General features: G+C 37.4%; 6 protein-coding genes across 6 annotated transcripts; 2 read left to right on the forward strand and 4 right to left on the reverse strand.

Annotated features, from left to right (window-relative positions):
- Window positions 1-1041: 1041 nt before the first annotated feature.
- Window positions 1042-3389, forward strand: MELLADRAFT_65157 (uncharacterized protein; the record flags this gene model as incomplete). The annotated part of the gene is made up of 3 exons (XM_007412523.1): window positions 1042-1183; window positions 1281-3200; window positions 3277-3389. The coding sequence occupies 3 exons, from the start codon at window positions 1042-1044 to the stop codon at window positions 3387-3389; spliced, it is 2175 nt and encodes a 724-aa protein (XP_007412585.1).
- Window positions 3390-4119: 730 nt separating this feature from the next.
- MELLADRAFT_78422 (uncharacterized protein) lies at window positions 4120-6485 on the reverse strand (the record flags this gene model as incomplete). Its single annotated transcript, XM_007412538.1, has 8 exons — window positions 4120-4896; window positions 4961-5193; window positions 5268-5366; window positions 5447-5603; window positions 5675-5748; window positions 5829-5950; window positions 6028-6060; window positions 6129-6485. 6 exons carry the CDS (start codon window positions 5934-5936, stop codon window positions 4590-4592), a joined length of 978 nt encoding a protein of 325 aa, XP_007412600.1.
- A 9789-nt stretch (window positions 6486-16274) lies between these two features.
- On the forward strand, window positions 16275-17529 carry MELLADRAFT_108766 (uncharacterized protein; the record flags this gene model as incomplete). The annotated part of the gene is made up of 3 exons (XM_007412524.1): window positions 16275-16641; window positions 16775-17192; window positions 17274-17529. 3 exons carry the CDS (start codon window positions 16275-16277, stop codon window positions 17527-17529), a joined length of 1041 nt encoding a protein of 346 aa, XP_007412586.1.
- Window positions 17530-17536: 7 nt separating this feature from the next.
- MELLADRAFT_72449 (uncharacterized protein) lies at window positions 17537-19071 on the reverse strand (the record flags this gene model as incomplete). The annotated part of the gene is made up of 5 exons (XM_007412537.1): window positions 17537-18071; window positions 18144-18267; window positions 18363-18449; window positions 18519-18786; window positions 18921-19071. The coding sequence occupies 4 exons, from the start codon at window positions 18623-18625 to the stop codon at window positions 17814-17816; spliced, it is 576 nt and encodes a 191-aa protein (XP_007412599.1).
- Window positions 19072-21535: 2464 nt separating this feature from the next.
- On the reverse strand, window positions 21536-22369 carry MELLADRAFT_123333 (uncharacterized protein; the record flags this gene model as incomplete). Its single annotated transcript, XM_007412536.1, has 4 exons — window positions 21536-21841; window positions 21912-22047; window positions 22118-22204; window positions 22269-22369. 4 exons carry the CDS (start codon window positions 22367-22369, stop codon window positions 21536-21538), a joined length of 630 nt encoding a protein of 209 aa, XP_007412598.1.
- Window positions 22370-23231: 862 nt separating this feature from the next.
- On the reverse strand, window positions 23232-24851 carry MELLADRAFT_49286 (uncharacterized protein; the record flags this gene model as incomplete). Its single annotated transcript, XM_007412535.1, has 6 exons — window positions 23232-23424; window positions 23524-23592; window positions 23708-24012; window positions 24093-24268; window positions 24385-24428; window positions 24558-24851. 6 exons carry the CDS (start codon window positions 24677-24679, stop codon window positions 23232-23234), a joined length of 909 nt encoding a protein of 302 aa, XP_007412597.1.
- Between the last annotated feature and the right edge of the window lie 260 nt (window positions 24852-25111).

Here is a 25111-nt window from a genome sequence, read left to right on the forward strand (position 1 = left end):
GAGCAGCTCAGTTGAACTGAGCAGATGGGCCTCAGGCTTCATTCCGGAGCCATGAAGCTTGAGGCAAGCCTGGCCCTCTGTGATCCGTCCAAGAGATGCTGCAGAGACTTAGCTAAGGGAATACTCAGTTCAGCTCAGCCCTTAATCTAATCATTAGTGGTGTCCCTTGGAACCTACTGAACCAGGGAATGCCGCTCAGGATCAGCTGAGCAGATGGATCAGCCCTTCCTCAGACTTCTTTGCTCAGGAATAACGCCTGAGGAAGGCTTAGTTTGTCTGCTCAGTTCCTGTTGATCACAAAATCAGTTGACAAGCAGAAAGAAATAGGAAAGAAATGGGAAAGAAATGGGAAGTAAAATTGAACAAACATTGAAGAAAACACAAAAATTTCAATGCTCACACCTATGTGAGCATCTGTTTTTGCCCCTGTGATATGTGGATACTTTGGTTTAAAGTGTGAGGTTATAGATGAATAAAGCACAGTTTGGTTGAATGTTACATCAATCAAGATTCTGTAATGTCAGAGACTTATGTAATATGAGATATGATGTGTATTGCCATAGTTGAGCAGAGCCCTGATAAAAGTTTCATCATACCAAATAATCAGGTGAGATTTGTATTGTATTCTTTCATCCAAACATCATACTGCTTGCTTAGGTTTTAAATATAGTAAAGCAAATGGGGTTTCAATCTGGTTACTTTGACACACAGTTTGAGGTTATACATACAAAATATCTTGACAAGGAGCAGTTTTGTCTGGTGTTACATGATTCAAAATTCTGTAATATCAGAGCCTTATGTAATATGAGCTCTCTCTAACAACAGCAGCTCTGAGCCCCTTGATATGACCTTGTGGTTGGCTCAAAACCCATATTAGAAAGACAAATAATCACTTTCTCAGTCTTCCATCCAGTCCCATAATATAATCCCTTTCAGCTGCATATAAGAAACCATTCATTTTAACGTAAACACATTCTAGCATTACTCTTTTGACCTCATTACACTTTGAAGTGAAACCAGAACCAAAGTTCTATATACATGATGTATCAGAGGCCAAGATACCTTCTGTGGACGTTTATTGCTGTGTTTCTACAGTGCTCTTTGTCTTTAAGATCAGTATCACATGGGGGCATGGATCTATCCATATTAGAATCTACTCATCAGTTGCAGGAACCAATCACTGGTGAGTCAAATATGTGTCAATGTGTCACCTATCTCATCATGAGATATTAGGATATTAAACTGATAACTATAAATTAATTCATCAATTTATGATAAAGAATTTAGCACACCTTTGGACAAAGCTTTGTTGAAACAAGAGCATCTCAATACATGGAGAGATTTAAGAACAATTGAAGAAGTGGTTAGACACCGTAAGGATCCTTGGATATTTAGAAAGAAAGTAGCAGAATTTGTGCAACAATTGTCAAAGGATCCAACATACCTACCTGATGGGACTCAAATCAAATCTCAAGATATTGTACTGAAGCCTAGATATAAATCACTTGAATCGATTTCTCTTCTTATGTCTCAACTCAAACAAGTTCTGAAGGCACATTCACCTCAAATTTATCACCAAGAGATAGATCATATATATGATACATTACTCAAAAATTTCAAAGAATCTTTTGTTGTAAACAGACAGAGCATGAAGGGTACATTAATTTATACCTTCATGGATGTGACTATGTCACAATCGGGTCTATATCTATGGATGCAAAATTTTAGAGATAAGGCTGTAGACTTGAATACAGGTATGCATCCCTTAGTAGGAAAGATGAATGAATGGAAGGGGCAAGTTGGAAATACAGAGCATGTTGAATGGTCTAAAATGTACCAGAAATACATGAAGTTGGTTGAAGTCTTTGATATTTTGGCTGCTGCTGGTCTCCAGGACAAGGATGTCATCTTGAAAATGGTACCCAGTGATATGAAATTACATGAAACAAACGGAATCCTTTTTGAACATTCTTCAAAACCTTCAAATCTAAAATATTACCTCATAAACAATAAACCACACAGTTATCCCAGACCACTTCATCTTCCAATCTTTGGATTTCCTTTTGAGATTGATGGTTGGAACCCTGCTGAAATTGAGGATCAAGTACACAAGATCTGGTCAAAACTTGAAAAATCAGATCTTGAAATTGCTTTGGAATTGAGAAAACCTGTGTTAGATTTTTCTCAGAGCAAGATCAAGTTTCCAAAAGAAGTCATAACAATGAAAGAGTACCAAGTACTCATGGCAATGACAACTGACTCAGGATATAAGACAATGTGGAGGAGTATCTCAAGATCCATCAACCTAGTGTCCAAATTGGAAGAAAACAATCCCGAAGCTCAGGTACTATTATGGCATATATTGCAGTTAGAATTTAAGTATCTTTCACCACGTAACGTGGACCCCAAGAAGGCTGAAATTCAGATAGAAAATAGTGTGATGTTTTACTTATTTGTAAGAAGGATGGGAGAAGTACTTGAAGAGGTATTTAGGATATTTACTCCAACTCCACCTGGAAAAAGAGTGCACAAGGCACAGTGTATGATGTACTATTGGTCTTTATTACTTTACAAACCACCCACTGTCAGCTACAAACGATACAACAAAGCTAAGTGGATGCAGCTTGGCCTTGGAAGAGTTTATCTTGATCACCTTTTATCTTCACAAAAGCTGAACAAGTTGTATAAGACCATGAGCACTACTCAGGACTCAGACAGGGAAATGCCATATACTTCATCCACTCCAAATTTTATTAACAATCTTGTTCAAAGTAACATAGGTCATTCCCCTGAAGAAATTGAAAGCTTGGGACAAAGTCCTTTGGACTTCAGTATGGACTCAATAAATAGACTAAATTTTATGGCTGCTAGAAAGAGAGAAGAAAATCATTCAAAGCAAATCATGGATCATGAAATTAAATCTGACAAAGCTTCAGATAGTCCTTCACCAAAAAGAAAGGTCCTAATGCATGATGATCCAGAACAAATGCACCTCACCTCAGTCTCAAAAAAGCCAAGGACCAAGCGTGTTGAATATGTCCAACCATCAGATATTGATGAGACCCAGATCCCAAAAAATATTTTGAATATGAGGGAAACAAAGCTAGATGGTATAAAAAGCACCATCCACTCTGATCTTTTTGTAGACAAACAAAATGTGATTCAAGATCCAAGATGTAAAACTCCAGGCAATGATCAAGGTAAGGGTGCACATATTACTCATTCCATCTTTTCTCTAATTATACATCTGACAAAGATCTTTCAAATACCAACCAGCGGGAGCTCGTAACATTGTCCAGAGGATGGAACCACCCTCATCTTCAAGTGCTGATAGGCAAGCCTTCATTCTTCCTGACCTCAATGAGCCTGCAGAGCCAGAATCAATGTGAGATAGACTCCAGAAGGGTTTGTAAACTATGATTTATGCCATGATGTTTACATCCTCTGAAGCTCACAACCAATAGGTTTCAACCTCTGCAACACTACTGATATTTCCTTTCATTAAATCTCATGGATTCATTGAATTTTCTATTGTTTTTTTATGAATCTTTTGCATTTACAATCATAACATCTAGCAGCTACTTCTTTTCCCATACACACAAGTCATGCTTTCTATGCACAAATGATGGATCCCCAGAGAAGGTATTGTTGAAGTCTGAACACCTTAATGGCTCTCAACATCTTAATTTGTCCATCCAATAGATTTGAATTCCATTATAAAAAAAATCTTCTTCACTTTTTTCAAGAGCTGTTGACATGATATGGTCATATCTTCAATTGTAATTAAATTTGAACTCTCAAATTGAAATCCATCCTTCTTCAGTTTGAGGAAAATTTGGTCATGAAATGCATGGTATTGTTTTGTGCCAGAAAATAACTCAGATTGAAAGATCCAAGTTAAATTTGTTGGCTGCGTTGCAAAAAGGCTTTGGCAAAAGAATTCACATCTTATTGTCACTCAAGTTCAACCTAGACATTCTGATGCTACAGGCCTCTGCACTATGTGAAGGATTGAGAACTCTACGCAAGCAATTCTTCGACGAGATCTCTTCACAGTTCTTTCTTTTTAAATTTGCGGCATTTCTATGGAGCATTTTGCTTTGGAAGGTTCTCTTGAAGCCCCCTGATTATTTCAATGCGATGCAATGCTATAAAATTGAATTTCAAGATCAAACTTCAACAAAAAAGACTTGACATCCTCCATTCATAACTGATGAGTTTTCTAGCATTCAACAAAATGGATTGAGTCCATTTCACCTTTCCCTCAATATACTAAATAAAAAAGAACGTGAACCAACAATCAATCAAAGAACCGTACCCATCTCCTACCCATTTTCTTTGATCAAAAACCCATTCAACGTAACTCAAACAAAAAGTAAACCCTTCAAAACAAAACAAAAAAGAGAAAGAGAAAAAAAAACATGAAAAAGATTCCAAACGAAATAAATGAATGACTTTTTTCTCTTTCTTTTCTTCTTTATTCGATCCGGGAGTAAGGAGTAAGATTATGAATGTCAAACCCGAGGAAAAACTCCATCAAAGTTAATCATGATCGAAGAATGAATAGCAAGGTAAAGATGTCAACATTTTTACGCTTCGTCTGGAGGAGAGGTAGCGACCACCACCACTTCTTCATCCTTTTCATCCTTCAATTCATTCACCGCCACTTTAATGTGTAATTCTCTTCCATTCATTTCTTTTCCTTGACTTTCTTCTAAAGCCTTCTGTTGTGCAGCTTCATTTGCAAATTCAACAAATCCAAACCCTTTTGATTTACCAGCTGATTGACCAAATTTCCTTCGTACCACATGTGCGGAGGTAACTTCATAGGCATTGAAGAAATCTTTCAATCCTTCATCTGTAAGGGAGAAGGGTAAATTGGCCACAAATAACAGGCTAAAAATTAAGTGGAGCAATCGGTCAGCCAAAGTTAGAACAACATTTTTTTAAATAAACTTACACCTTGCTGGGTTCTCCCTCTGGGGGACCTTCCCTGCGAGCAGATCGATTTCCTCCACGACCACGACCACTGCGACCGCCACGTTTAGCAGGTGCGGCTGGGGTTTCACCAGATTGTTCAGTAGCTTGACCTGCTTCGGCTCCGTCTTGTTCGGTCTTGGCCCCATCAGTTGTTTGTCTTGATCTCGGACCTCGGCCTCTTCCACGTCCACGACTATTTCGCCCACGTCTTGGCTATCACAATGTCATATATAGAAGAGGTATGAGAATATGTCGGTGGAATATGGATCCAGATCAAATTGCCTTACCTTTGACCCACGAGGGGCACCTTCTCCATTCTCTTCACCCTCTGCACCTGCTGCTCCATTCTTCTTTGCACCTCTTGGAGCCGGACCACCAGGGGTACCCTATATGATCAATTCAAAAAACTTCAGTCAGTACATCCAAAAACGGTCCTATTGGTTTGTTTTGCCAAAAACGGACGTACCGGGGCAGGTTTAGCAATCTCAACATTGACAGTACGACCATCGATCTCAGTCTTGTCAATCGCAGCCACCGCTTTCTCAGCGTCTTCTGCCTTATCAAACGTCACAAAACCGTATCCTAAAGACCGAGTGCCTCTTAGAATGATTTGTACATCCGAACTAAAAAACCCGATCCAAATCGTCAATAAAGCTTAAGATAGAAGTGATTCGAGATGAAAGGGAAGATGTACATTGAACCATGAGCAACAAAGAGTTCTTTCAATTGGTCCTCTTTGGTGGTAAAGTTCAAATTACCGACAAAGATCTATAAAGATCATAAACAGATAGGAGCAGGCCAAGTCAGAATTTAAGCATCGATGAAGTGGTAAAAGGTAGATCACAAACCTTTCTGCCTAATTCTAAGTTGGTAGATTCTAAGGCATCAGTGATGGCAGCAACACCATCATCATGACCATTTGCAGTAGGAGCAGCATTGTCTGAAACTTGAGCCATTTTAATATATTTAACTGTAATCACAAACCGATCCAGATTAAGTTTCAGATCTACTTTTTGGTTTTCAGCATCAAGAATTATAATAACTTACGAGAGATTTTTCAAAAAGGATTCGAAGGGAGCCCTGTAGAACGAAAACCCAATGTTAATAAATGGGAAAACCAGTAAGAAAGAATGAAGAAGTTGACAAACGATTTATTTTTGTGTTTTTGATAGTTTTGGGTTGTGTTTGATAATTTGAAGATAGATCAATGAGGAATTGATCAAATAGTTTAAAGAAATAAGAAGAACAACTTTTGAAAAGTGATTTCTTCTTCGTAAACGTTAAAACAAAAAAACAAAAAAAGTTTGATAACTAAAGAGATCGAGAAATCTTTTGAGTTGCCTTTCTAAGAAGAACTAAAAGGTTCTTTTTGTTATCGAAATGAAGTGATCTTGAAGTGTGTTTTTTTATTGTTTATTGTTTGAAGGGAACAGGGACGGGAACTGGGTTTGAATGTATTGAATTTGCTTTTTTGTAGGGAACTTGGTTTTGACACTGGATCGAGTGAAGAAAAAAGAAAAAAACCCACCCCAGCTCTCGGTCGATCGTTGAGTTTTTATAGTCCACTTCTCCGGTCACCACGCTATAAGACTAATACCAAGTTTCAGTAAGGTCAACATATGCTACTAATGAGGGTGTAATTTCAGTGGTGACGCACAGGCACAGAAACGCCACCGATTCAATTTCAACGCAACTTGAAAGACATCATACACAGTGGTTTATTTTTCTTATCATCTCAATCAAGACAACAATCTTCAGTTCGACTTCCTTCAAAGAAACACATACAAGCTGGATAGGCAGATGCTTTTCAAAATACTTGCATGAGAGGTTACAAAATTAAAAGAACGGGAATGGCAATTTTTGAAGCTTTTCTTCAACTTGAAGTCAAGCTGACGTTCACTGAGTTTGTAGCACAAAACAATCCATCTAATGCATTGTTTTTTCTATGGATGGAAACCTATTGTTTGCTCGGTGTTTGCTCGGTGTTTCCTCTTCTAGGGAAATGAAACAAAACACACGCTGCCAAGCACATATGTACCACCCCCTTTGACAAAAAAAAGTCGCATTAATTATGTATTCACTGTGACTTTTACAGCTGTTCCAAGAAAGGTCAATTTGTTTTCTCAAAATTTCTCTCTTGTGCAAAACACATGCTGTTGGTTTTATCAAGTTTTTTTCTTTTGACAAGGTTGAGCAATATGGAAGACAGAGGATCATCCCATGGATGTCATGTGTCCTTGTGACCAGTCATTTCACATCTTTTGAAATACATCTGCTAAATCCTTCATGATTGTTGTTTGGCTTTCATGGCTAGCCACAAGAACAAGTTTTTCTCATATGGTAGTAGGATTTGACATATGTAGTCAGGGTTGTGGCAAGTTCAATGTGCACATGAGGTGCAATCAGGTTGATTCTAGGGAAAACTGGCAAAACCAGTTACAGTTGTTTTATCTGCTGTGCTGATGAGCTTTTTACAAATTTCCAATCAACCATTCTTGGAATGGCTGTACATCATGGTGAGAAAATTTCTCATTTGTGTGTATGAAAAGACACAACATTCCATATGTTTGGAATGTTTGGGTTCATCTTCATTGATCAATCATCTCACTCTTGCTTCTTCACTTCCAACTTATCTCTGTACCAGCTCTGACATGTAAACTTCATTTATAGTTTTGTTAATGAAAGTTTCAAACTTTTCAACATGGTAAATCAAATTAAATTTGAACTTAATGAGTTTAAAGGAAAAAAACAAAACAGAGGAAATTAGAAGTTGAATCAAAACAAGTTGGTTCATTATAACATCACACATGATGAGTTTGGCTAGACCAGTAGCCCAAATATTCATCTTCTGGGAACATTCCTTGCAGCTTGGTGGCCATTGTGGAGTTATTTCCTTCAATATTGGTAGTCTGAGCTAATATGTAAGTATGATACAAACAGAGGTAAGCAATAGTAGGTGAGAAGGCAAAGAAGATGAAAGAAATGATAAGAACAATAGACTCATCTTTTTGTGAAGTCCATGTCAAAACAAGAAACAGCCAATGAGTCTGGCTAGCAGAGCCCCATAATGTTGCCATCCCATCATCTTGAGGGTGAGATGGGTCAAATGATATTCCCAATTATTGTCAATATAGTTTGCTGTTGCTCCAACAAAGGCATAGTGATTGCCCTTGGTGGTCCAAACATTGTGGATTGAACAAAATTTGTCTTTGTTTTCCTGTCAAATTTCAATGAGTCAGTCAAAGTGCTTCTGGAATAAAGTCACGATTTTACTTACATTCAGGTTGTTGATTGCATTGTTGTACAAGGCTTCAAACAGATGAACAGACTGTTTGGTGGCCCAAGCAGTTGATTGCACAATTGCACCACAATCAACACAATGGAAGGCCACCCAGAGAGCCAGGTCTTGAAATTGTATCCATGGGAGCGCATGTCAAACAATCCAGATGACAAGGATCATATTCAAAAAGTCAAACAAAAAGACCGGTCCTTTGATAAATGAGTCCAAGGTTGTGTCCTTCTTCCTGTCTTCTGCCACCTGGTCATTGTATGTGGGTGGAAGTATGGAACCAGCTTTGATATCTTTATAGCACGTGCCCCCATGAATTCCAGCAGGAAGTGGGGTGACACAAGAACGTGTTCTTGCACCACCCAAACTTGAAACTACAACCCTAGATTTGACAAAATCAGACAACATCAGCTTGGCTAAATAAAAACTAAAGAGATGTGAAGAAAGAAATTAAAATATGGAAAGTGAGAAATGAGAAAAAAAATCACCACAGGAGGATCAAAGAACTTGAGTAGGTCTTGCACTTGGTCACTTTGAACTTCCATATAGCCAGGGTCATTGTTCCCAACAAACTCAGTATCAGAATTTTGATTCAAGTTGACATTGTCAGGTACCTCATAGGCCTACATGAAACCATCAGTTGTGATGATTTGTAAGTGATAGATATTATGAAAAAGATATAGTAAACTTATGTATGTATTTGCCTTCTTGCTTGGTCTAGGTGAGGTTGAACCACACTTTGAATTGCCCATTGGTGATCAGGCTTATTTGCTAGTTCAAGAGCAAGCCTAGAAAAATAAAACAGTCTAATGTGATTGATTAGGATTATGATGAGTCTGAGAAATAAAACTTACCTTTCCTTTTCCATTTGGATTGGCTGCAACAGGAGCTTTGCTGGTCTTCTTCTTTATTGTAAGAGCTGACAGTCAAGGTGATGCAGACCTATAACCAAGAGGACCATGTTGGTCACCATCTAAACGAATAATTAGAGTAGGATGTGACTCCTTGGGGGGTGCCACAAAGCCTGGCTAGGATTGAGCAGGGCTTGGTGTTCTAAGAGTTCTAGAACTGGGTAAACTGGGAACTTGAAGACTAGAACCTTTGGAGGAGTATTGGGTAGACGGCGTTTTTGAGATGGTCATTGATCAAATTTTTATGAACAATCAAAGACAATTATAAATGATGTTATAAATGATGTTCCACTCCTACGAGGGGGGTTAGTTTAAGTTTACCATAAACAGGTTTAGCAAGAAGGTTTTGACTTCCAAACCTTCTCTGTTATTGTCACTATAAATTCTTATTTATGTAGACATCATATTCATGAGATCCGTCTTTTAAGATTTATTACGACCTCCGCTTTTGTACATCAAACATCTAACTAATATGTAGCTACTCAACATACTACTTACGGGGGTGTGGGGGTGGCCCTGGTAGGGGGACCCAGGTATAGGAATGTCAATCTATTCCTCTTATCCTGGGTACCCCTTCCATGGCGATCGTAAAAGACCTGTGGGACTTCTCTTCCAGGAGGCGGGTGGGTGAAAAAAGAAAAAGAAAAAGGAAAGAGTTGTAAACAACTCAAGTGAGGAGTTGTGATACTAGAGCTAGAAGAGGTGAGTGCGAAAGAAATTGCAAATGAATTTTTTTTGGTTAATATATTCAATATATTACCACTCACTCTATACACTCCCGGGTATCCTAACCCGGTACCGATGCTCTTAGCATCTCGTGCTCTTTAGTATCTCCAACTGGCCCCGCCTCTGAAATGGACTTTAGAATACCGTCGCAGGCTTGGGGCATTCTTCTATTATAAATGATGTTATAAATGATTTTAAAAATGATTTTAAATGAATAAAAAGAAGATAATAGCAAGTGTCTCATAATCCAATTGATTGATTGGGAAGATTGGATCTTACTGGCCAAAAGATAAGTATCAAATATACTAACATTTGGCAGTTGGAGCTTGATGAACCACATGTTGCCTCCCAAGCAGTATTCCAGGGGCTGTGTTCCATTGGTTGTGAAGGTGTTGATTGACCTAGGATCAAGAGGTGATGGTGGGTGGTATAAGGCGTCTAGTGAAGGGGTGGGGTGACAATCCTCTACCCTCCTCATGGGTCTGATTCTATGCTATATAGCGGAGAACCCAAAACCCCAATCCATTTTATTGTGGTTTTTCTGCTATCAAAAAACCCAACTTTTGAATTTGGTGCACAGGCCCCGCTATAGACTGGGCAGGTCTTAGCGGGTGCCATAAATGCTCCAAAACCACTATTTCAAGCAGGGCAGTTTGGGTATTGGTCTGGCTTCACCTCCTTTGGAGATTCAGCCATAATAACTACAAAAAAGCTCAGAGATACCTCATGATGATGATCCAAGCCGCCCAGCAATTTTTATTAACCTCCTTCACTACCAATGAGTTTCCAAAAGACATACATACAAACATGAAACATCTATGCATTACCCCAAAGCTAACAAAGACTGTGACATGTCTCAATTGCTTTAAACTGTACCCAAATCAAACAGTACCATCAAATTGTACTTACAAGCAGGTCGAACACATTAAAAGCCTCTCTTATATCTCTCTCATTTTGTCTCATCTTTGGATTAGTGAAACCATTTTTTTCCTATGATGATTTAAGGTACTCAAAGCAAGTATGTACACGTACATGCTTTTTGCTACATAGTTTTTTTTGGCGGGGAAAACATGTCCAAATGTATATTTGTTTTATTTTCCCCACCAAAAAAAATATATATGACAACTATATATGTGTAACTATGTAGCTCCATGAGTACCGTAATTTCATAAGCCAGATTTTCTTTAGAAACTATTCACACAGAGCCAATAAATGTGTCAAGACATGGAACTTCTTTTTAATGGCAAAACAACTGTTTCAAGGCAATGGTATTGGCTTGGCATTCAACAAAATTTATAACCAACAGCAATAAACACTACACCAAATGTAATCTTTACCCGGCGGTAAAGAAAACTACTGACATAGGAAAGTCCTGAGGCAACAGGAAGAGAGCTAAAAATCTGAAAAAATATGCACCTTGTTCCTAGATGTTGGGGCGTCATGATGAGTATTTTTTTGTATTTTACACGCAGATATTGGTTTATGTACTAACAATAAACGCTGAAAATCATCAAAAACTCACATGTAACAATACCTGAAATTTGGGTCATGAGTATGAAGACAATATTTTGTGGTCTAAAAACTTCAATAACTTTTGCAATTCTGCTCCAAATGCCTCGATTTTTGGTTCATTCAAAAGCTGAACTATTCTCCTTCACACTTCATAATGTTAGTAAGGTGCTATCTAGTCATTTAAACACTCTACATATGTTCAAACAGTTCTGCATGAAGTGCTCTGTAGGATCTTTTTTAGACCAGCTACAGATGTGATGTCTCAATGAAAAATGTAGAGGAAAGGCTCACCTTTTTAATGCACTTCAAATCGAGTGATTTAATTCAGAACTGCAAAAGTTATTGATGTTTGAAGATTCCAAAATCCTGTCTTCAAAGTCAAGGGCCAAATTTCAGGTATTGTTACAGGTGGGTTTTTGATGATTCTCAGCCTTTATTGTTAGTACATTAACCAATATCTGTGTGTAAAATACAAAAAAATACTCGTCATGACGCCACAACATCTAGGAACAAGGTGCATATTTTTTCAGATTTTTAGCTCTCTTCCTGTTGCCAAACAACTGTTTCAAGGCAATGGGATTGGCTTGGCATTCAACAATATTCATAACCAACAGCAATAAACAGAAAATTGAACTAAAAACACACATGTGATGCTCTGTCTTTAAAGCCATCTGTTTCGATCATGGCATCATCATGAGTCTGAAAGGAGCAAAAGGAAATGATTCCATTGGGGATCGAACCCAAGACATACTGCGCATCACAATGTAAAGCAGGCATTCTACCACTGAATTATAGAACCTGTGGCGGTCCTGGTCTTCTTTGGGCTCCCGAGGTCCCTCCTTGAAACTTCAGACTCCTTAAGCTTCAGTGAGGATGTATACAGCCAAATGAAAACTATGCATGCTTGAATGAGTTCAGTGAGTTTGTTTGAGACTTTTTACAGAGAGCACAAAAAAGGGGAGCATTCAAGAATGGTTGCAAATGGGCAAGTGTCCCGGGGCAAAAATCTGGGAGCACCGGGGAATCTAGGGATTTCATCTGAGACTCCAAGACTGAGAGTCTTCTAATACTCTGAGAATACAGAGCCCCTGGTACTAGCATATAAGAAGCCTATTACATATCCCCAAAAAAAAGGAACCAAACATATTCAAGTCCAAAACCCTACAAACTAAGCTTGTTGCTGTATTTCTAGCTGTCACACTGGACTCTACATTTTTTGGCCTGTGTGTGCCCACCCAAATAACAAATTCAACAAACTTTTTCAATATTTCATCACAAATTCTATACTTCATGGCACGCAAGGATGGTTGTAAGCCAAACAATTATCCAGACATATGCACGGTCAATCCTCATATCTTACCCAATCACATCATGTCCAAGATTGGTAAGAGTTTCAAAAAGTCAAAACAAACCCAATAACAATTGATTAGAAATCACAACATACTTCCATTTCATGATCATTGACTCTATGTTTATTGTCATCATCACCATCAAGGATTTGCATCTCTAATTCATCTTTATGTCCAAAGTCATTATCACAAGATTTTCAACTCATCAAAGTCTTGTCTATCCTTTCTTCTAACTTGTTAAATACTTTCTTACATAATTTTAGTCTATTTCCTATAACAAGAAAGGAAAGATAGCTCTAGGCCTAAAGAACCCATGGAAGATGAAGCCAATGCAAAAATGATATTTTAAAAGCAAGGGAATGAAGTAGAAGAATGGGAAGGAGGTGTAGATGTGCATTGTGGTGGCTTATAGTGATGCTATAAGTTTGGGATATGTTCATGAAAGCAAAGAGGTAGGAGGTACTGATAAAGGCAATGAAGCCAAAAAACCAAATCAGAGTGAAAGGAATTTGTGGGAGAATGCAATATCTCATTGAAGTCTTGGGGTTCTATTACCATTGGGTCCATTAGTCATTGTTAGTAGTTGACTAAATCACTATGATTCCACTATATCAACATTTGAATCTATGACAATTGATCCATACTTGGTGCTTGCAATGACACCCTATAACACAAGCAAGTTTTGTCAGTTGATGATCAATTGGCTCAAATTGATCAAATATTTTTTTGTTTATTGGGTTTGAAGTTGATGAATGATCATGAATTGATTAATTATTTAATCCTCCCCTTTTCTCATTTTTACTCAAAAAAAAATTACACAAGACAAAAAGCCAATACTTTGAAAGTGTATGCAATCAAAGAGGCATATGTGCACAATATCCATATTTTCTGGTCACTCTTGATGGGTTAGAGCATCCACTATATGGGTGCGTTAACGCCGTGATTTAGCGTTACGATAACGCTAAAATCCAGACAGGTCCACTATGGACCTGTTTTAGACATGCGGTCCCTGCGACCGCGTCAAATCTTGCAGTCCCCGTGTTCAAATCTACGCAAGCCTACGACTTGATTTATCGTAGGATAATCAAGTTGGAACTGCTGTTCTCAAGACTTCAAACCGCATACATATCATCAACTTTGTTTCTCAACCTTTGAATGTCAAAACCTCAAGTTCAAACTTCAAAGTTCAAAAATTCATCCTCAAAACCCAACTTCAATACATCATATTTTGGAACATTGCACTTCGAATCGAATCGATTTCAATCTAGGATTCATATCTTTTCTGTCATAAAAATGAATCTCACTCAACTTGTTTCAACTTTACTCACAACTTGTGTAGATTATCATCATTACTTAACCACGAGACACTCTGGTAGTTCTTGTAAACTTCTGCTACAGTGAAATCTGAATGTACACCCTACATCTTAAGGTTTTGTGAGACACCTTAAGAATTGACGTGCAAAATAGTCAATTGCTGAGTAGGCTGAGCTCGAGCTCAATCTGTTTGGAATCAAGTCTGAAAAGGTGAAGGTGGTGTGTGAAGCCCATAAAACAAGATTTCAAAGACAAGTTGCTCAAATTCTTGATGTTCCTCATCATTGGGGTTTGAAGACTTCAAAAGACAGTTGATGTGTCTCTTCAAGGAACTTGTAGTGGGAATTTGATGAATGGTTTTTTGGATGGGATTTGCGAGAAAGATATGATAAATCATTTCAAAATCAAACCACTGTGGATCTGGTTGATTCACAGTGATTTATTGTAGTTAAATCAGACATTACATCAATCCGTAGTGGATTTCATGCGGTTACCAACTTGGGTAAAACACACGTGATTAAATTTCGTGCTCAGGAACGCAAAACTTAAGTTAAATCACCTTCATGATAGTGGATGCTCTTACAAGCGAGAGAAGCACACCAGTGGAGAAGTGGTATGGTGGACTGGGTATGTATGATCATATGATGGATCCTGGTGTTGACAGATCAGGATGTGGTTGTGAACCTCACACTACCTCACATGTGTCACCTGCTGGCCCTTGGACTTAATGGTCAAAATGTTTTGTCTGGTTTGATATTTTACATGACCAGTTAGCAATGTAAAACCAAAATGTATGGATTAGTGCAGGTGTAGTGTGGGTTTGATGGCACAGGTGTGCAGTGATAGATCCTTTTATGACAAATTATACTCCTAATCATTTTTCCCCTTCCCACTTGGGGAAGTTGAATGATGTTCAGTGTGAATTTAACTCCTATAGATTCATCAACTTTCACAAGGTTGATTTAATCATTCAGAATTGTACCAGCATATTCCACCCACAATCAAATGGAAATTTCAAACCACTTCATGCCACTCTCATTTCAACAGTTCAAGAACTCATTTCCCCCAACTCTTGATCACTGGGATGAAGGTCTCAAACAAGCCTATTTTTTTACAATATTTCTCAACTTAAATAAGCCCTCTCAGTGTCTGGGGAAAAGATGTAAGCCATCAACGGGTCCAGTGAGAATTTATACACACCCACTGCTCAGTCAGACTCAGAGGAAAATTCTGTCAAACAGAACTTCAACAGAGGGGATCTTGTGACAAGAAGCTTTAGGGATTGCCCTACAAAGCTCCACCCCTTGTGTGCTATTCAAACAAGTAGAAATCAAACAACTCTAAACTGTTATACCTAAACATTACTCTTGCTTTGAGATCCCACTTGACATGTCTCTTGAAATCAGGGGAAACTTAGAAGACATTATCATGATCACCTTGATGATGACATGCTTAGGGCAGTTTTGATCTGTTGGAAGTCCACCAGAGGTCATGAGCACACAGCTTCTGTTGGGCAAATACCCTGAATAACAAAACATCTTGATCATGCCCCCAGTTCCTCTTGAAACATAATTGACACTTCCTCAGATTCACTGTGGTTCAACATATCCATCTCATCAAACAAGCCTTGTTCCTGAGTGTTGGATCAAGTGGGTTGGTGATGAGTACAAAAGGCTTGTGTAATTACCTGGATACATTAAACAGACACAAAGGTGAGGATTTTGCATGCTGCCTCAACACCTTCTGTTATTCAGGAGATTAACAACAGAAGTTGTATGCTCATGACCTCCGATGAAGTCCCAACAAACCAATGGCAGACTGGCTTGTGCATCGTAAAGCTAATGATGTCTGCTATATGCTCTTACAAGCTGCCCAGAAATAATCTTGGCTTGTCATTTATCCTTCCTAACTCATACCCCTTCGTATGCATGAAATCCATAGAAGCATTTAGGATTTCTGAGTCAATTCGACCATGACGGCTTGAAAGTATTTGCTAATTCAATTCTCAAGTTGAAACCTATTAATTAGGTACAAGGTCAAAAAGTCATTCTTCCAACTTCCAGAATTCTCACAACAAAACAAAGCGTGGTTTGACAAAATCAAACCCAACACCCAAAATCACTTCACCGAGAAACCATTCAACTAGATTTATCTTATCACGATCTCAAAAGACAACAAAAAAACCAACGGACAATGCGATCAAATCCTAATCAATTCACCAAACTAACCCCTCAAGAAGTAACCCAATACCTCAACCGACTAAACCTAACCCACTCCCAACTCCCAAGCTGTTCAATCGAAACCTTAAAGCTCTTACACCTTAACCATTTACTTTATATACCATTTGATACGACTTCACTCCAATTACCAAAGAACTGGTGGAAATCTAATCAGAATCACGATGATAAAAACGAAAATGGAAAAGAAGATGGAAAAGAAAAAGAAAAGGTTTGGGTAAATCCAATGAAGAAAGAATTTGAAGGAGTTTTTTTAGATGAGGTTGAAAGTTTTAATAGGATCATTATTGAAGGACGTGGTGGATACTGTTTCAACTTAAATTGTAAAGTTTTCTCAAACCTTTTTTTGCAATAGATTCACAAGAACCAATAAAATGATTGATTCTTTACACCAACCTTTGATCTGAAATCTGTTTTGCTTTTGTTTTTGTTTTTGTTTTTGGTTTGGTTCAATAGATTTGTTCGCAAGATTATTAATTACCCTAAACTACGAAGTAACTCTGCAAGGAGCACGAGTAAACATGTACCGAAACTCAAATCCATCAACCCACGGACACCTTTGGTCACCAATAACCCATCTAACCTTATTCGTAACCATCCCATCAAGTCCCAGAAAGTTTTTATGTGATATAGGGTTTGGAGGTGGATCTTCTGCTTTTCCTATCGAATTAATTCCAGATATACCTATTAAAACTTTAACTAAAGGTGAAGAATTTAAATTAAACTTTCAACTTTGTCCTGATCTTGAGAATGAGAATGGAAATGAAGGACAAAAAGCTTGGACTGTCGAAAGGTTTGTTAATGGGTATTGGTCTGCTTGTTATCATGTTTATTTAAATCCGTTAACTGTTTCGGATTTAGAAGTTTATAATTGGTTTAGTCATCTTTCGCTTTACCTTTTTTTAAAAGCTCCTTTATAGAACCTCAACTAATTGATTCGGTGGGTTTTTTGTAGGTATAATTCGACTTGTCCAGCTGCTCATTTTAAATCATTTATGGTAGTAAGTATCCTGAAACCAAACGGATCAAGAAGAACTTTGACAGCTACTACAAACCCTGAAGGAACTCATGATCAAATAATCAAACTGTATACAAAAGAAAATGTTATATCAGAAGAAAGTGATGTTTCAATCATCGAACCTAATTTTAATACGTTTTATGAAACTCTTTGTAAAGAGTTCGGATGGGGAATTCAACTTGATCGACGATAAAAGATTTACGAGTTTAGATTTTTGTTTTTGCAAGGGTTTGAAGTGTAGGGATTAGAAATCAGGATACGTTTTAAGGAACCAGATAAATGCAAGAAAAGTCTAGAGGTTTACACAAAAAATATACATGAAAGGTTTGACAACAAGTTTAAAAACAACAAAACTGTGAAGCATGGAGTGTAAAATAAGCGATTTGTGTCATAAGGAACAAGATGAACTATAAACACATTGAAAGAAAAGATGATATACAAAACCAAAGTTTATTCATGATGGTGATTTGAATGGGTTTAAACTTCACTTAATAAACCAGGATAACTCATTGTTGTATAACCACCAACGGTCGAGACCAAACTGATTCCGATTCCGACCGAAACACTTACACTTACTAAGACTTGCCAAACCATTTGTTGTTTTGGTTCGAGTGGTTGGGATTGGTTTGTTTGATGAGTATAAGGTGTTTTAGGATTCAAGGTTTCTAGGTTTGGAGTTGGAGTTATTGAAGGTAAGATTTCAAAAGTGGGTGATTTGGCAAAGGTTTCGCCTGTCTGTAAAGATGACAAAAGCTTATGAGTATCATGTTGTGACTTTGGATAGTTTGTGAATCATGAATGACTTACACTTGAAATGAAATGTAATTGATAATCTTTACTTGGTTTTAAATTTGTTGTTCCATATAGATTAAACGATTCTTGATTTGAATTGATATATGTTTTTGTTAAAGAAGTTTGGATAGATGATGAACTGTGTAAGAAAAAGAAACAGCAAAAAGTTAATGTTCAACTCAGAATTAGGTGAAGAATTGGATTGGTAGACGAGTAGTGAAAAATAGAACTGACTCGAACTTCGAATTAACGACTTCGATATAAAACCTTTTCGGATCGTTTATTGAAGAGATCCAATCCACTTTTAAAGGAGAAGATAAACTAAAGTTAAGGAAGATAAGCAACGGATTATAAATGGTAAAGAGGTCAAAAAGAAAATGTTAGACTTACTTCCATGAACTGAATTGATTTGGTGAAGTGATGAATAAAGAATTTATGAAATTTAATGTGATGATTAATAAGATGATTTGATTTTGTAAAGTGTTGAAGACCTTCATGATTTCTTTCTAATGGTTTGGTTTTTTGTCAATTTCAGTATACCTAGTTTCCTGTACTCTTTTCTTTACCTTTAAACAGGTTCTATATGCAAAGTTCGAAAGGAGTTCGAAAAGGGTGATATCTTATAAAAGTGTATATATAATGGATTTTATCAAAAAACCTGAATGAAATTGATATAGAAGTGAAAATCTAAATGAGACGATTGGAAATCAAGGTAAAGATGATATTTTGAGAACGCAAGTGGATATAAATACTTTGCCAAGGTGATGAAGATGGGATTCGGAAGATAAATACCTAGTATGAAGACAACAGGGTCCTTGACTTTGATAAACCAATCAAATCGATTTCTAGCTTAAGACTGATCAAGTTTACCAAATTGGGTTTTAAAATTTCAATTTCCTTTAAAAACCAACTTGATCCAATTCCAATTTCAAATTCAAAAAAATAGAAATGAATAAAATTATGTAAAATCAATCCAAAAGATAAACGATATGAGAACATCCCGATTCCCGATTCAGCCAAGCGCACACACTTGAGAGGAAAGTACTCAGAATCAGAATGAGGATTAGTGACATCGATGACGTCAATGTGTGATCTCAGAGCACGCTAAGCGCTCTCAAGTCATGGGTTTTCCAAGGTTTTCCATCCCCGGATTAAACTGCCTTACGTAGGCCTTATGTACCATAAAAAAACTTACCATGTTCATACACATGTACAGTCAACCCTTGATGTAAGCATGAAGTTTGGCACAGGGAACTTTAGGCATAAGATGTAAACATAAACCCATCAACCTATACTTCCATGCTAGGCTTTGGGCCATAATGGCATGATTTCATATTTAACAGCCTCAGCTTGGTGAGTATAGGGTATAGTAGAAGGACATGTAGAGTATGTAGAAGAGACTCATAAAGCACTGATCTTCAACTGAGAAGCAATAGCTCAAACAAGTTTGAGGAGCAAGCAATGTAAAAAACATGTAGCAAACAAAAGAATGGAGTGAAAAGAGAGATAACACTCAAGTTGATAAAGAGGAATGTAGTGGAATTGAGTGATCCAAATAGAAAATCAATTCAAGGTTGAAAAGTTGAAGCTGAAGTCCAAGTCAAAGCTGCAGGAGTAAAACTGATTTAGCTCTTTGATTGCTGTAGAGATTTATCATTTGACTCATTGTCCCAGGTTCACAGTAGACTTCTGGTTTGGGATTGCTATCTGAATCTTCTTAGATTTCAATTGACAATTTCCTCAAGAGAGGGCATTGGTGTCTCTTTTTTGAATTTATCAATCCCCCCACTGGAGACCTGACACCTACAAGAGGGGCTATAGGTACTGCTTTGTTGATGATGACAAGCTTATGTGCTACTGCTTCAATGATCCAATGGAATAGATATTCCTCCAGCTTACAGTGCTTTCCCTTGGCTCTTGACAGTTGATTCACTGCTGTGCCAAGCACTTACCTCCATCTGCTTGTGTTGAGCAAGCCATTGAATGAGTGAAGATTGAGTGATTTTGAATTTTTGTGAGGTTTCAACCTGAGTAGCTTTGTGCTTGTAATGCCATCTAACAACTTTGAGCTTGAACTTGAGATTTTGTGCTAAAAATATGCCTTGAAATTGGGAGGCTTGGGGGAAGTCATGTTGTGTTTCCTATTCAATTGAGTGAAAGAAGAATTCTTGCTGGAGGAATCAAAATTGCTCAAGTCTTTTGTCAAATCTACTGGCCAATATTTGGGTTGGCTGATTCAGAGGGGGAAAGATAAAAGTTCACATAGCATTAGAGGTGAGCATAGTAGGTTTGGAGGTTTCAAGAAGATTTCTTCCTGTTTGTTTGCAAATTTCTCCCAGCTCATTATATGATTACATGCTCAACATGGCCTGAGCAGATAAGTTAGGCCTTCCTCAGGATTTATTCCATACCCAAGCCTGAGAAAGGGCTATCCCATCTGCTAAGGTCATCTCAGGCCTTCTAATACTCAGCTTGCACAGTCAATTGACCAAATCTTATTACAGCAGTGTGCCAGATGATTCCTGAGTACTTATCCATCCTCAAGGGATGCTCTTACAAGATGCTTGCTGTAGTGTACCTGTTCCGGATGGGACAAACAAAATTCAAGATACTGGCGGATATTTTCTTAACTTTCTTTGGTGTTGTGATTTTTTCTAGGGCTGCAGTATATTATATCCACACTGGCCGTTTACTAGGATTATCCACTTACGGCGGGGGGCAGATTTTGGATTGTCTGACAATTCCTGCACCTTCAACCATAAGCAGGTTACCAATTTCACACAGTATCGTGATTATGAGATTAGCTTTGTCAACCGCATAGACCACACAGAGTGTTGTTTGTAATTTGTGCATATAAACACCGTTGCTCTCAGTTCCAGCATGTGGGATGTGAGCTATTTAACATGGTGTTGGCTGTTTGGCCTCTCAACTCTTGACACCCATTAGTTTGATGTGAAACTCTCATGTAAGGCCCCTGTGAAGTTGGATAACCAACCTTTGCATCTGGTGCCTTTCAATCAATGTAAAGTTGAATTATAATATAGTATTTCCTGTCAATGGTGTGACTCAAACCCAGTGCCCTCCAGTACTGAGCAAAAACACTTGGGAGCTCTCTCAAGATTTCAAAAATTGAAGTGGCAGCAACTCAGCCAGTACCTCACTCAGTTTCTCTACTTCTCTCTACACTACTCAATGGCCACCTGTTCAGCGTGCTCTTAGATTTTTGGAATTCAGTTCACTATACAATGTAAATCTTTCTGCTACTATTTTCAAAAAACGACAGTAAATCTACAACATCCCCACCACTGACTTTCTTTACAAAATTCTTATCTACAAACATGCTCTATGTACACCAAACACACACAAATGGATTTGACAAAGGACCAAGAAGCTTATGGAAAGAGTGGTTAAATGACAAGCACATTGATCAAAAGAGACACAATCAGTACCCATGACCATTTCAAGATTGAAAATGAAGCTTGGAGCTTTCCACCAGAATTATGAGCCGAATCTTTTGCATCAGTGGAGTTGAAACCCGGAATAGAAACATCAGTATGAGGATAATTCATGGGACTAGAGTCATGCAAATCAACTGTTTTGTTGGTGTCTAGATGATTATCATTTTTGGTATTAGAGAGATCTGAACCGCTCTTCGAGTTGTATTGATCATTAGTGAGACTGAAAAGGTGTGACTGTGCCAAGACCTCATCGGACTTATAGAATGTTTGATTTAATGTGAGTTTGATGGGATAAGACGACTAAAGAAGAAAGAAATCACTCAACTTGGCTTTTGATGAAATTGATGGTATAACCTGTACCAGATTTAAGATGATTATTACCCGATAAGTCAAGCATCACCTTCCCATCACCAGAATTGACATCTTGCTTTACAAGTTCTATGATACCTTCAGGATAAATACTTTTGAGGAGAACCACATAGAAATCAATTTGGGATAAGCATGCGAGTCCGAGGAGCCAGGTGAACTTACTTTGGATCCCGGTTTGTGATTTGAAGATCAAATTTTTCTGGGTCGGTTGAAGTGGTAGACCATTCGATCTGAATTGGAGCAGATATACTAAAATAAAATAAAATAAGTTTATGGCTAATAAATTCTCTGGTAAGATGTAAAATAACTCAACTCCCAGTTGGTAGTTTCGGTAGGTGAAGTGATCTCAAATGCCTTGCTTCCCACAAAACACAACAACAAGAGATGAAACACAGAAGGCATTCTCAAAGGCATTCTAAAAAAGATGTAGTGTCAAATGAGATGGTGTGCTGGTCCTTGAAGGGCTGGATTGAGTAAGTATTTATTTACTACTATGATACACAAGGAAGAATGGAAGAGTAGATTGGATGAGACAGACTATAGTTTGATGGAAAAGAAGGAAAAAAGACAAAGGCAGAGGTCCATTTTATTGTCCATCTCAACACCTGATCATGACCGTTTCTTCAAGCAGCCCGGTCGCTGCTCAGCGTACCAACTATTAGCAAATTCAATGCACATTTGAAATTGCTATGTACCCAAATGAGCTTTCAAGTTTCCAAGTTGCTATAAGACCTTTGAACTTTGCACACTCACTTCTCATGACGTAGACCCTTCAGGGCACAATCGTGAAAATTCCCCAGAGCAGATTACTCAAAGGCTTGTGCAGCACTGCTACGTATCCCTTTGTGGCACGCAGGCATCGGAATTGTGAAATCGTGAGACCTAGTGTACCGTATGCGCAGATCCTAGAAACCATCCACGGCCAAATGCCTGAAGTTATTCTACTTTGAATGATCTGCTATGAGAAATCTCGATACTTTCAGAGAGACTTTTCGAGTTTGAAATCTGGTGTTTGAAATTTCACTCTGAATGTGTGTAGCAGCTGTGTGCCTCTGGCTCTATATGTGATGAATGATCTTGACTGTACCTGTATTTACAATTTACTGTGATGATCCAAAAAGTTTTTTTCCTTCAAATGTTCATCAAATATGCCTGTATAATTACAAGAAGAAAGAAAACCAAAACACAAACAATGTACAATGCAAACTCTAGAAACCTATCAAGGAAAAGACTTAATTAGAAGATAAAGAAGAAATCCAAGTCTTTAGAAATCGTTTTAAACAATTAATTGATTTGATTCATCTTGATTTCTTATCCTATGATTTTCTTCTTCTTCTTCATGATGTTGATGATGTTGTTGTTGATGATGAAGATGATTTTCAAGAATTTCATAATTTGAAGTTTTATAGAGTACATAATGTTGTAAGATAAAAATTATATCAAAGCCTATTGATAATAAAGCGATGCCTCTATAATCAAATCCAAATCCAAATCCAAATCAATTAAATCAAGCTTTTTGAATCCTTTGTGAAAACTTGATGAGCTATGAAATGTGATGAAAAACTTACAATTTACCAGGATTTGATTTTAAACTTGACCAATCATCTTGAAGAAAAGCATCCAGGATCATTTGAGCTCTAAAAAAACCAAGAAAAAACAAAAAAAATTGTAATGAATTTCAATTTCTTCACCAACAAAGCTTCACCAAAGACAAAACATTAAAGTACAGAAAGAAAGAAAGAAAGGACTCACAAACTCAATGTACCACCCAAAAAATCCAACAAGATATTCAAAATACTCCAACCCACAGTACTTTTCCGTTTATAATTCAACCAAACCTGTGGCACATATTTCACAAACGAAATCCATACTTTAAAAGTAGACAAAACCATCACCAAATCTAAAAATTCAAATCCGTTTTTCAAAAACAAAAACTTTGGGTTTGGATGTGAAGATGTTTCGGTTTGAATACAGAGAAGGGTCAGGATTGGGAGTAAGACGGTTAGGATTATGAGCAGGTAACGGGTGGGTAGTGATACGGTTTGGTTTGAGTCACGCTAAACAAAACCAAGAAAAATCATACAAGAATTAGTGGAAGAGAGAAATGGTGAAAAGATTAAGAAGAAAGAGACTTTACTTTATAAATTTGACTTTGAAAGCAAGTGATTAGACTTAAAAGAAGAGCATGTAAACTAAAGATCAAATCATTAAATCTTACATTCGGAACTTTTTGTTCATGTCTTTTTGAATATTCGTTTCGAATTAGATTAGAGTATAATAATGATCCATTTGAAATTGAATAAAATAAGAAACCTAAAAGAAAAAAGTTCAGAATCAGTTTTTTTTATCAGAGGGCTTTTTTTGTTGAGGTATGGAATGGAAAGATGGTTTTGTGGTTAACCGAAATGTAGTTGGGAGAATTGACTGACCTATTGTGTTTAGGATTAAGAAATCGATCGATAAACCTCTAACCCTAAGAACAAATCAACGCATCAAACTTTCATTTTTCATAAGATATACATTTTTCATGCTTTCTAGATTAAACTGTTTATGTTTTTCTTTGTGGAATGAAGATAACAGGTTTGAAGATAGATGATCTTACGATTTCTTTCTATAATTTAAAATCACTTGAGGATAAAAACTTATACACCAAGCAAGTGTATAAATCCAACCTATTAAATTCGATAACCATATAAGAAATCTTGGATGATTTAGTGTTTCCATCTTGATCGGATGTTTTTGATTTCTTGGTAAAGGGTTTTAAATTGTTGTTATTTTTTTTTCGTTTTGATTGTTGGGTTTGAGGTTTTTGAGAGAGTTTTGTTTTCTGCTGGAGTGCTTCGATTGGGAAATAGTTGATGGTCAGATTGAGAGTTGAATTGGTTTTTTGAAGAAGGGAAACTGTTTCGGTGTGATAGTCCCCTGGGTTTCGATTTGGAATTTCAAGATTTCCAGAATGTGACTTCTGATCCAACTTTGCAAACCGACCCGCCCGTAACTTGGGTCAAAGTGTCGATGGAGATGGAGATGAATAGGAATGGGAATGAAGTTGACTGTCAACCCAATTCGACCATCTTCAGAACCACCACACTGTCTACTCTTCCATTCTCACCTTTCGGTTCATCATTAAAATGGTCAAACGATGGTCAAGCACTT

This window comes from Melampsora larici-populina, assembly GCF_000204055.1.
Source record: "Melampsora larici-populina 98AG31 unplaced genomic scaffold MELLAscaffold_31, whole genome shotgun sequence".
Taxonomy (NCBI): Eukaryota; Fungi; Basidiomycota; class Pucciniomycetes; order Pucciniales; family Melampsoraceae; genus Melampsora; species Melampsora laricis-populina.